The 12,228-nt window shown below is 49.5% G+C and overlaps 1 protein-coding gene across 1 annotated transcript; it reads right to left on the bottom strand.

The window, feature by feature from the left end:
* Positions 1 to 1,705: 1,705 nt before the first annotated feature.
* LOC113408796 (tripartite motif-containing protein 15-like) lies at positions 1,706 to 8,678 on the bottom strand. The gene is made up of 4 exons (XM_026662207.1): positions 8,340 to 8,678; positions 7,546 to 7,568; positions 3,506 to 3,621; positions 1,706 to 1,844 (listed from the first exon to the last, which is right to left on the bottom strand). Exons 1-4 carry the CDS (start codon positions 8,676 to 8,678, stop codon positions 1,783 to 1,785), a joined length of 540 nt encoding a protein of 179 aa, XP_026517992.1. The 3' UTR covers positions 1,706 to 1,782.
* Between the last annotated feature and the right edge of the window lie 3,550 nt (positions 8,679 to 12,228).

Below are 12,228 nucleotides of genomic sequence, written 5' to 3'. Positions count from 1 at the left end.
ATTTTACTCAGAAATCGCATCTCTCTCGCTCAATTTGTGAGAGTTGGCATGTCTGCTAATAGGTGATGTCTACCTAACCCCTTCTGACATTTTTAACATTTTTTCTTTTGACTTATAAAGTAGAGAGATCAAACAGAAATGTCTATTTTTGTATGTTGAATTTTCCCATTCTTCATTGCACCACTTGTGCATTTGCTAATAATAATAATATGGCCAGGGGATGTGATATATGTGCATAAAGAGTTCTGAGAATGAGGTGAGATGTTCCTCTCTGACTTTCCAAAAGGCTAATTTTTAAATTCTTAGATCTACGGAGATACACTGCTCGCCCCCTTGCCTGCACCCCAGCCCAGTGGTGAGCTGGAGCCGGTTCGCACCGGTTCGCGGGAACCGGTTGTTAAATTTCGAAGCCCTTTTAGAACCGGTTGTCCCACTTGGGACAACTGGTTCTAAAAGGGCATTTAAATTTAACAAGCACTCCCCGCCGCGGCCCCAGCTCACATCAGCTCTGTCTCCGCCTCCTCCCATGAATGCTCCACCCTGCTTCTCCTCCCCCCCTGCTTCCCACGAATCAGCTGTTCGCGCGGGAAGCCTGGGAGGGCCGAGAAGCAAGCAGGCTTCCCGCTCAGGCCCAGGAAGACGGAGATGAGGTAGGGGGAGGGGGAGAATGAGGAGAGCCATGCGCCAGCCGTGTCCCCGCCCGGCCCCGTGTCCCCACCTGGCTCCGTGTCCCTGGCCGTGGCCCTGCTGCCCAGCCCCACGTCCCCGGCCGCCCGGCTCCGGCCCGGCCCCACAGCTCTGGCTGCCCGGCTCCTGCTGCAGCGCGACGCGGGCCGGCTCCGGCTGCGCGGGTCTGGGTGTGGCGGCGGCCCGGCCCCGCAGCTCTGGCCGCAGCCCTCCCCAGCTCCAGCCGGCCGCCCTCCCCAGCTCCAGCCGCGGACCTGCCCGGCCACCCGGCTCCTGCCACGGCCCTCCCCAGCTCCGGCTCCGGCCCTCCCTGGCTCCAGCCGGCCACCCGGCTCCTGCCACGTCCTCCGGCCCCGCGTCCCCGGGCTCTGGCCGCGCGACTCCTGCCCCAGCCCCGCGTTCCCGGCCCCCCGGGACTGTAGTGCCGCCAGCCACGTCCAGGCAGCGCGGTAAGGGAGCAGGGAGGGGGTGTTGGAGAGAGGGCTGGGGAGTTCAGGGGGTGGTGCGGAGATGGATAGTGCTTGGGGTGGTCAGAGGGCAGGGAACAGGGGGATTGAATGGGGGCAAGGGTCCCAAGGGGGCAGTCAGGAAGGGGCAGGAGTTGGATGGGGCGGCGGGGGGCAGTCAGGGGCAGGGGTTCCAGGGGCAGTCAGGGGACAGAGAGAAGGGGTGGTTGGATGGGGCAGGGGTCCTGGGGGGCCATCAGGAATGAGAGGAGGGGTTGGATGGGATGGCGGGGGACAGTTAGGGGACAGGGAAGGGGGGTGGATGGGGTAGGTGTCCCTGGGGGGGGGCGTCAAGGAACGCGGGGGGTTGGATGGGACAGGAGTCCCGAGAGGTGGGCCATGACCCCCTCGTGGGGTGAGGAGGGAACCGGTTGTTACGATTTTGGCAGCTCCTCACTGCCCCAGCCCATCTGGTTACCCCAACCACTAGTTACAAATTCTAAGAGAGGAAAGAATCGACTTTTCTGTTTTTAGGAAAGCTTTGGGCAGCCACCAGTAATCTGTTGCTCAGCTCCTGTCAAATGCAAACTTGAAACAAAACCTGAACTATGGTGCTGCCAATGAGCCACCATAATTCATATGAAAGTTTTCACTCCCCCTTTGATCCCAGAAATTTACCTTTGTCCCACTGAGGTTTAGATGACAGTGAGTCTAGAGGAAGAAAAGGGTGAAAAAGATGAAATGTCAGGTTGTCATGTTTAGGGATATATTCACATTGTTAATGTTCTAACACAAAAGCAAAATGAAAAGAAAACAAACTTTATGCAGTTCTAGTTAAGGAGGTTAAGTGCAATTCAGACCAATACAAATCGTTACACACATCACTAAAAACTAACTACAAACATTAAAAACTAACCACATGACCTAAGGTTACATGACAGACCCACAGATGTTTTACCAGCAATTACACACCTGTGGCTGGCCCATGACACTCGACTTTGACTCGCAGGGCTCGGGCACTGGGGCTGTTTAATTGCGGTGTAGATGCTCAGGCTTGGGCAGAGGCCTGGGCTCTAGGACCCTGCGATGGGAGGGGGTCACAGAGCCCAGGCTCCAGCCTGAGCCCGAACCTCGTGAGCCGGAGTCAGGGGACACGGGCCAGTCACGGGTGTTTAATTGCTGTGTAGAGAAACCCTCTGAAACCAACACATAATTCACAGACAGACCCACACACAGACACTTTTTCACTGATTAGCATTTAATCAACTTTACATTTGCCCCTGAACCATTAGTACTTAGTAAACTGGCTCATCCTTCCTGACAGCCCTGGTGGTCTCATTATCTCCAGCTCAGGAGGATAAAAGGTGGAGAATCTCTAAAGCAGGGGTGGGGAACCTACGGCCCATGGGCCAGATACACCCTGTTGCTAAATTTAATCTGGCCTGTAGCACCCCTCCACCCACTGGAGGGTTGGAGCTGCGAGTACTGAAGCCCTGAGCTTCTGTGCAGAGCTGTGAGAACTAGGAGTGCGGAGGGTACTGCAGCACCCCCCAAGTTTTGCACAGGGTCCCAGTCACGGCCCCACGCCCAGGGTCCCAGCTGGCTGCTGGACCCCCGCCCGGGATTCTGCCCCTGGCACCGCACGTGGGGTCCCGTCTGCTGGCCCGGCACCCAGGTCTCTGCTCCCGCTCCCAGCTGTGGTCCCAGCCTCAGCCCCCTTACCCCTGTCCACATCTCGCCCCCCCCCGCCCCCCGAGCCACGGCCCAGTCTTGGCCCCAGCTCTGGGGAGAGGGGGCACAGACAGGGGTAAGGGGGGGTGCCAGGTAAAAAGTTTGGGGACCACTGGCTTTCAGCATCCCCACTGTAAAAATTGTTCCAGTGCCACTGAGTGTGGGTCTGGAGCCACGAGCGCCGGCTTGGCCTGCTGCAGGGGGAAGCCCCGAGCCTTCACGCCCGTACCCCCCTGCGGGTGAGTGGCCTGTGACTGATTTTTTTCTGTGGGTCAATGGCCCGTGATAGAAAAAAAGTTCCCCACCCCTGCTGTAAAGCAAGAGAGGGACTTTGGTGACACAGGAGGCCTTGCAGACAAAAAATCCAAACAAACATACTTCAAAAACAGTTAATTCAGCAGGAAGCCCAAGCTCAGCTTAACGTTCATAGCTGCTAGGAAAGGAAACCCCCAGGGAGTGCGAATGTAGGCCCCGAACCCAGTGTGTATGTGCTGTATTGAGAGCTGAGTAGGGAATTCATAGGTTCCAAATGATTAGTTGACTATCTCCATCCACAATTATTTTCCCTAAGAGATTTCTCCAGCTCTGTCAATTATCAGTGTAACATAGGTGAGAAAATCCCCCAGGAGACTGTTTATTACCTTTGAATTTCTTCATTATGGTCTCCAGAGATGCATTTCTTTGAGAAGATGCCCAGATTCTCCATTTCAGGTCTGAAGAAAAGGCCACTGGGTTCTGAAACTTCTCCCTCTCGCATCTGAAGAACAACCCAGTGTTACTCGTTGTGGAGTTCGGTCATATTTGTTTTTTACTAAAATGTATTTTATTCTAGTGAATGGTTGTAGCTCAGCAGACCCTGGAGGATTAAAGTCTCTATTGCCCCAGGAATAGGTCCAATCCCAGCTTGGACACTACAAGCTTCTCCTTCATCTTGCTGAGACCAATATGGGAAAACTGCATCCAGTTCTGGTGTCCACATTTTAAAATGGGTGTTGAAAAAGTGGAGACGGTGCAGAGAAGACCCACAAAACTGATGTGAGGGCTGGTAAAAATGCCTCGCACTGAGAGACCCCTGGCACTTGAGTGTGGGGTATAAATACCGTCATGGGGAGAACAGACTAGGTACTAAAGGGCTCCTCAGTTTAGCAAACAAAGGCACAACAAGGACCAATTGCTGGAAGCTAAAGCCAGAGAAATTCCAATGGGAAATCAGACAGACATTGTTAAGAGTGCGGGTGGATTAACCATTGGAAGAAACTGCGAAGGGAAGTGGTGGATTCTCCATCTCTTGACGGGGCGCCAGAACACAGGGGCCGTGGCCCCATCACTTTTAAAAGTGGGAGAGCTCTGCTCTGCCTTTGTACCTGCCTTAAAGGCAAGTGATGGGGCGAGGGGGTGGAGAGGAGCGATCAGGGGGCGGGGTCTCGGGGGAAGAAGCAGACCAGGGCTGGGGCCGTGGTTTGGGCACCGCTGCCCCCCCCACTTCTAGGGAGTTTCAGGCGTTACTGTCTGTTGATGTCTTTAAATCTAGACTGAATGGCTTTCTAGAAGGTGCTTTAGTCAACGCAAGCTAGGATTTAGTCAAATTCAAGTGATTGGGCTGAATACAGGAATAACTGGGTGAAATTTAAGGACCTGTGATACAGAGGCACCGACTCCAGAAAAAAAATAGTGGGTGCTCAGCACCCACCAGCAGCCCCATAGATCAGCTTTCTCCCCTCCCCCCCAGTGCCTCCCGCCCGCTAGCTGGCCCTGCCGATCAGCTCCTCCCTCTGCCTCCCACCCACCGGGATCAGCTGTTCAGCAGCAGGCAGGAGGTGCTGGGGGGAGAGGAGGAGCAAGGGTGGGAAGAGGCAGGGCAGGGCAGGGCAGGAAGAGGCGGGGCCTTGGGGGAAGGGGATGAGTGGGGGCAGGGCCCAGGGCCGAGCAGGGGTCTAACACCCACAGGGAAATGAGAAAGTCGGAGCCTGTGCTGTGATATACAGGAGGTCAAATGTGATGATCTTACAGTTGTTTTTGGCATTCAACTTTATGCATTTATGAAACTCAGTAATATCATGGGGCAATGAGTTCCACAGGTTAATAATGAATTGTGTAATAAAAAAACAGTATTTCCTTTTCTCAGCATTACACTAGTTGCCTTTCAGTTGCACTGAATGTCCCCTCGGTCTTGGATTGTGAGTGTGGGTAAGCAGGATCACCTGACTTATATCCTGTACACCATTTAAGGGAGACAATTAGTGACAATCCTTGTGGTGATGTAGATACCCATCATACCAGGACCTGGCGTGAGACCCACTAACCCATTTCAAAGATAATTTATGTTCTTATTTAGTTCTTTGGATACATACAATGGTCAGTCCACTAGCACAGGGGTTCTCAGCTTACAAAGGCCAGTGTGTGTCCACTCCACACTGAGGGAGCAGCAAACTACTGAATGAACTTGCACTGCCCGAGGGAGCCTTGAGCAGTGTGAGTCGGTGCAGTTCTGTGGGGCAGGGCTGGATCTGGGGGGAACTGGGTGGCGCCTTCTATTGCTGGTTCATCAATGGCTGGGAGAGGATTCATGTAACACAGCTGGGCATGTCCCTGACCGTAGGTGTCTGTGTCAGCGCAGGGCCTGTCAGGCTTGTAGCTTGACATCAGCATCACAGTCGAGAGGCAGCCCAGGTTGGGGATTTGAAGGGCTCAGCAGACCCACAGTCCAGGCTGTGCCCCGGGAACCCGTCACACTGATGTAAATCTCCCTTGTGGCAAATTAAACCGATTACTTCTTGTTCTGCCCTCAGGGGACTTGAAGAACAACTGATCACCGCTCTCTGTAGAACAGCCTCAGACATAGCTGAAGACTGTTATCAGGGTCTCCCTTAGTCTAGAGAAGAGAAGGCTCAACACACCCATTTATTTCAACCTTTCCTCACAGCTCATCCATTCTAAACCTCGGATCATTTCTGTTGCTCTTCTCTGAGCTCTCTCCAATTTTTCCACATCTTTCTGAAAGTGTGCTGCCCAAAACTGGACACAGGATTCCAGGTGAGGCCTCACCGTGGCAAGAAGGGTGGAACAATGTTCTCCTGTGTCTTACATATGACACTCCTGTTAATACATCTGTGGTGGGGTGTTCACCCTACATCAGCCCCTGAAAAGAGTGAAGGAAGCTGAGAAAGAGGAGATTAGGGAGACAGGCCACACATGAGCGGTTTAGGCCAGAGAAGCAACCCCTGATTGGACGATGAAGCTCAGCTGAGCAGGTGGGGGCTGGGCTAGGATAAAGCCAGGAAGCTGGCAACAGAAACTGGCTGCAGTGAGAAAGTCTGCAGCCACCCTCTGTGCATTTGAATGGGAAAGAGAGAACCCAGGGAAAGAATAGCTTGCTAGGAGCCTGGCGCTGGGGGAAGGGAGTACTTAGAATCACAGGGTTAGAAGGGACTGCCAGGGTCCTCTAGCCTAACCCCTATAAGAGAGAAGGGTGGAGAAGAAAGCCTATGGGAGGTGAGTAGGAAGCGGCCCAGGGAGAGAGCAGATCTTGCCTGCATGTGGTACGGTCTCTGAGCTGGACCCTGGAGCAGTGGGCGGGCTCGAGTTCCCCTACCAGCCACTGATGGAGCGGCATTGCCTGGGCAGTGGGACCAGTGAGACTCTACACCCAAGAAGGGGAAACCATTTAGTGACCTGGCTGCAGGGCTGAGTCACGAAGAGGAAGCTGCAGCTCTTGGAGTGAGAGACGAGGCTGCAGAGTGAGAGCGAGACAACGGGGGGAGAGACGGCAAGGGGAGGGGTTGGACCTAGAAGAGAGCTAATCCCCAGAGCAGCCAGGAGGAGGCACCACCTGCGGTGAATACAGCAACGTGGGACAACATCCCACAATGACATTTGCCTTTTTCACAAGAGCATCACACTGCCGACTCCTTCAATGTGTGATCCACTTGAACCCCCAGATGTTTTTCTGCAGTACGGCTGCCTAGCCAGTTATTCCCCATTTCGTAGTTGTACATTTGATTTTTCCTTCCAAAGTGCAGCACTTTGTCTTTATTGAATGTCCCCTTCAATCGATTTTAATCCTTCCTCACTCCGCCCTGTGTCTCTTGTGTCTATTTAGACTGTAAACTCCTTGGGGCAGGGACTGTCTCTTTCTGTGTGTCTGTGCAGCACCCAGCATGTTGGGCCCTGGTTTTGCCTTGGGCCTCTAGGCACTGCCATAGTGCTACTGATAATAGCACATTATAAACTCCTTAGAGCAGGGAATGTCTCTTCCATCATATCTCTTGCCACGCCCAGCACACGGATAGAGCTCACTGCATAATTAGAAACAATTAACAAACAGCTCATTGAATAGTCATCAGATGGCCCTGACTTTCCATCCCTACCAACCTAGGTGGAGTTTGGAGTCTATGACCTATAAATGAGAGACCCATTCTCCATCCCCAATCTCCTGGGGTCTCCATTCCACCAGCTACACTACAAATCAATACCCTGTCTGTAGGTCAATCACTCTTTTCTCAGGCTGCTCTATTCTAGAGTCTAGTCAAAATGACAACAGCCCCAAGATTAGATTTAACGGAGGGAGATTGGGAACCAGCCCAGCACCCTGCACCACTGGACCATGGGGAGCCAGGTCTCATGTCCAAAATCCCTTCCCTGCATTGTGAAGTGAAAGGGAGAGTGAGAAGGAGCCACCTACCTGCTCAAGGTGCCTTTGATGTCCTAGAGGAAAAGATAAAAGGAAATTCAGTCCCAAATCTCATACTAAGGATCCCTCCTGCTCTGGAGGGGACTCACTTTGTCTTCATAACTTGAGGTTCAAAGTGAAATTATTTGTTATTTATTAACACAAACAAAAACTTTGAATGTGTTGCCTTTGCTCCTTTGGAAAAGTGCTGTAAGTTCAGGATCTGGGCCCAGGAAGTTTATACGTGGAAGCACACTAGCTCTTTGAATAACCACCCGGCACATGGAATCAGAGGGCTCAGTCTAGTGATGAATGAGGTTTAATATCACTCTGGATACTGTGTTATCCATATCAATAGCTGATCACTTTGAGTTTTGCTAAATGCTGGGTCTCAACAACATCTGGTGGCAGTGAGTTCCACAGTCTAATTACGTGATGTGTGAAAAAGTGTTCAGTGGATCAGTTTTGAATTTGTCACCTTCTAATTTTATTGAATTTCCCTTTGTTCTTCCATTATGAGACAGGGAGAACAGAATTTGGAGTTTGCCATTTTTGGAGGAGTCTTCTCCAACTAGAATTCAAATGCAATTTTTTTTTCCATTTAGGGCTTGATCCAATGCCCATTGTACTCAAGAAGTATATGTCCATTGACTTTACTGGGAATTTTATCAACCCCTTCAGGAAAAATAATGTATATTTTAGCAATACTATATGTTTGACCATTCACTCCTACACTCCAAAAGTGAAGGGTTAGGAGACTTTCTTGCCCTGAGAAAGGTTCCAGGGAGTTTCTAACACCGTCTCACCTGCAGGAATTCACATGCTGGCAGCTGGCACTTCTGCTCCATCTCATTGATCAGGGAACTGAAAGAAGATATTTCCTCAGATAGTTTGGCAGCATAGTCAGCCCTCCCCTTTTCAATTTCCTTATTCAGCTCTTCCAGCTGGGCCAGCAGGAGTCGCTCTTGTTCCTCCAGAAACTGGCGCAGTTGCTGAAAGTCAGCCACAATCTTCTGCCTCCCAGTTTCCAGCTGTTTCTGAAATGACGAGACACAAACAGGGAAAGCACAAGTCAAGGACAGGAACACGGAGTGAGTTATGGGACATTTTATAAAGCCTGATGTATGCACACGGGAACATGTCATTGCAACCCCAGAGAATTTAACTCCCGATATTTTATGGAGAACAAACGCTATGCTCAATAGACAGACGATTTTCCAGTGGATTTTCAAGAATCCTAACTGGGTGTTTAGAATATGAATGTATCTTGCATTATGAGGATATTCTGTTATCAGTGGCATCTAGAAAACCAGACCCTTCAAACAACAGGAAGGACAGCAGGTGCGGGATCCAGAACTGGACAGGCCAGAGTTACCTCTGGGAGCAAACAGCAGAACCCAAACTCAGAAGCGCTAGACTTGAACTGGGGAACAGACGCTCTCCACAAACACACCTAGTGAATAGGGCCACGTTTCTAAAACAGGCTTTAAAATGAGAGCAACAATTGCTCTGACGAGTGTTGAAAGCACAGGTTAGGGTACAAACATTTTGTCACATCATAAATCTCCAATTTTATCCACAGAGGGATTCTGAGCACAAATTGAGTGGCTGGCAAGACACCTATTTGCATGTACAAATCGGAGTTTGCAGGGCACTTAGAAACGTGTGTATGTGAACTGGACAGAAGCCCACCAATTCATGCCATTTCTGGAGCACTCTAGCTCCTGATACCCCAGGAGCAAGAAACTTACATCATATTTAGAACCCAGATCTTCTTCATGGCAACGTCTAGCAGCGATATCACTAGGGCCTGTTCCAAAGCTCACCAACATCAATAGGAGTCTTTTCAATGACTTCAGTAGGGTTTGGTGAGGTGTTAAGTGACCAGCCTTCTCTGGGGCAGCAGATTTCTCTAGTGGCTGCCCGCGCTATTCTGTTGTGGTTATTGTTAGAGGCTTTTCCCTTAGCCTCGCCCCTGGTTCTTGTCACACAGACAGAAAGCAGGAGACCAAAAGTCCGAAGCGCAGGTAATGCGATGTTTGCTGGGGTTAGTTCCAAGCAAGGATATCCATAGCTCTACACACCAGCAGAGCCTTTACCCCGCGTCCCCCTTTCCGGCTCTGACGCCGCCGAGCTTTTACCCCGCGTCCCCCTTCCCGGCTCCGATGCTGCAGAGCCTTTACCCCGTGACCCCGTTCCCAGCTCTGACGCCGCAGAGCCTTTACTCCACGTCCCCTTTCCAGCTCTGACATGCAGAACCTTTACCTCGTGACCCCCTTCCCAGCTCTCATGCCACAGAGTGTTTACCCCGCATCCCCTTGTGACGTTATTGACAGAATCAGTAACTGTCTAGATCATTGTTGCAACCAAAGTCCTGTAGTGGCACCAAATTTTGTATAAAGGGGGTCAAATAAGGTGTCTAAGACAAGGTTATGGTTTGCTGGTTATGATTATGCTCTCTGTATGTGTGTATCATTGTTGTAGTTAAAGTTATGAATATTGGCTCTATCCTGTCTGTATTTCAAACTTGTGCTGTGCATCTGGGTGACACCGCAGACAATTTGGTGTCAGCAATGCCTAGCCTGCTTGATGGCCCATCAAGGACCATCAGCTATACAATTGACCCATTGAGAGAAGGCAGATGGGCCTTGTGACTCAGCAAGGTATGCAGGGACATGCCTATGGACAGAACTCTGAGGTTTTTCCATGCCATGTGATGGACAGCTTGTCCTTGGGACAAAGAAAGCAGAGACTACATGGCAAGAGACTATAAAAAGCTGCTGCAGCTCCTCCATCTTGTCTTCAGTCCTGCTTCTTACCTCTGGAGGGACTTTGCTACAAACTCTACACAAAGGACTGATGACCCATCCCAGCTGTGGATGTACTCCAGAGACTTGACTTGAACCTGCAGTTTATTCTATCACTGCTACAAGCCTGAACCAAGAACTTTGCCATTACTGTATGTCATTGATTCCATTTAACCAGTTCTAGCTCTCATCTCTATCTTTTTCCTTTTATGAATAAACCTTTAGATTCTAAAGGATTGGCGACAGTGTGATTTGTGGGCAAGATCTGATTTGTATATTGACCTGGGTTTGGGGCTTGGTCCTTTGGGATTGAGAGAACCTTTTTTCTTTTACTGGGGTATTGGTTTTCATAGCCATTTGTCCCCATAACGAGTGGCCCTGGTGGTGATACTGGGAAACTGGAGTGTCTAAGGGAATTGCTTGTGTGACTTGTGGTTAGCCAGTGGGGTGAGATCAAAGTCCTCTCTGGCTGGCTGGTTTGGTTTGCCTTAGAGGTGGTAAAACCCCAGCATGGGGTTTTAACTGCCCTGCTTTAAGCAGTTTGTCCTGAATTGGCACTCTCAGTTGGGTCCCACCAGAACCAGCATCGTTACACCTCCCCTTCCCAGCTCCGACACCACAGAGCCTTGCCTGTGTCCCGGTTCCCCATTTCCTCCTTCTCAGCAGGTCCAAATATACCTGCAGTGCGCGCCCCTAGTCACATCCCTTACAACTTGTGGTCATGTTCCGTTCTGGAGGGTCGGGAGTCTGAGGTCTTCATCCCACCTCTTCTGTACCCCAGGGGAGGGGTGAGGAGTGAGGTTGTGTCCTGGCCAAGGCCAGGCATTTCTTTGGTTTTTAGTGGTTCTTATGCCTCCCCACAATTCCCCTTTGCCCCTCCTAACTGGTTGCTTGACCTTGGCTTGAGAGAGGAGCCAGGCAGCCTTCCAGTGTGTGCTCATATTTAAAAATTGTATTGAAGCTAATGTTAAAAATTTATATAATACATAGGTTGGGAAAAGAGAGTGTCTGTACATCTGGGTATAGTGCTTAGATTATCCACAAATATAAAGTTAGTTTTTAAAAGTCACCCTGTAACACTTTCTCTGTTCTTATCCGTTCCCATCATACTAACAAACCCATCTGGCCAGGCAGAAGCCACACACAGTGTCTTTGTCCTTTGTCCTTCACACACATTTGTAAGGATGTCAGAATATCTAAAGTCAAACCCAAAATTCTATCTCAGGTTAACAAACAGGCTTATATGCTAACAGTTACGTCTGTTGAAAGTAAAGCCAAAAAATGGGGGAGGAATTTGCAAAAAAATTTGAAATTTCAAAGTTGTTTCTATTTTTCAGTGTTCAAAATGGGACTTTTAATTTGTTTGAAAAATATTGAAAAAATTTCTGTTTCCCTTTTTTTCTAAAATGTAATAAAATAATGTCCATTTCCACCACCACCCCATTTGTTCCTTTTATTCCATTCTCTCCGGAACTCTTCACAAGTTCTCCCATTTTAGAAAAATTGGCAAATAGAAAAAGGAAAATCGAGGAGAAAAAACCTGGAAATTATTCATGTTGTTGTACTTAGTGGCAAAAGGGAGGAAATGGGGAAACAAAAGGATAAAAAAAAAAAATTCAAAATTCTGAAAAAATTTCAGCTTTTTAAAACCAAAACGGAAACTTCAGTTTGAAGTGAAACTAAATATTTTTGTTCATTCTGAAATTTCCTGTCCAAAAAATGTTTTTTAATTTATTTATTTATTTATTTATTTGCAAAAGACAGTTTCCCATGGAAAAAAATTGTTTTCTACTAAATCCCATTTTCCTACAGGACATTTTTGTGGTTGAATTTCGACCAGTTCTAGTTGAAAGACTAAAGGAGAAACTACTGTCAGCTAAACAAATTA

This window comes from Terrapene carolina, unplaced genomic scaffold (assembly GCF_002925995.2).
Source record: "Terrapene carolina triunguis isolate 2854851 unplaced genomic scaffold, T_m_triunguis-2.0 Scaffold24307, whole genome shotgun sequence".
Taxonomy (NCBI): Eukaryota; Metazoa; Chordata; order Testudines; family Emydidae; genus Terrapene; species Terrapene triunguis.
Note: the sequence above shows the minus strand (reverse complement) of the source record. Positions and strands in the feature narration are given on the sequence as shown.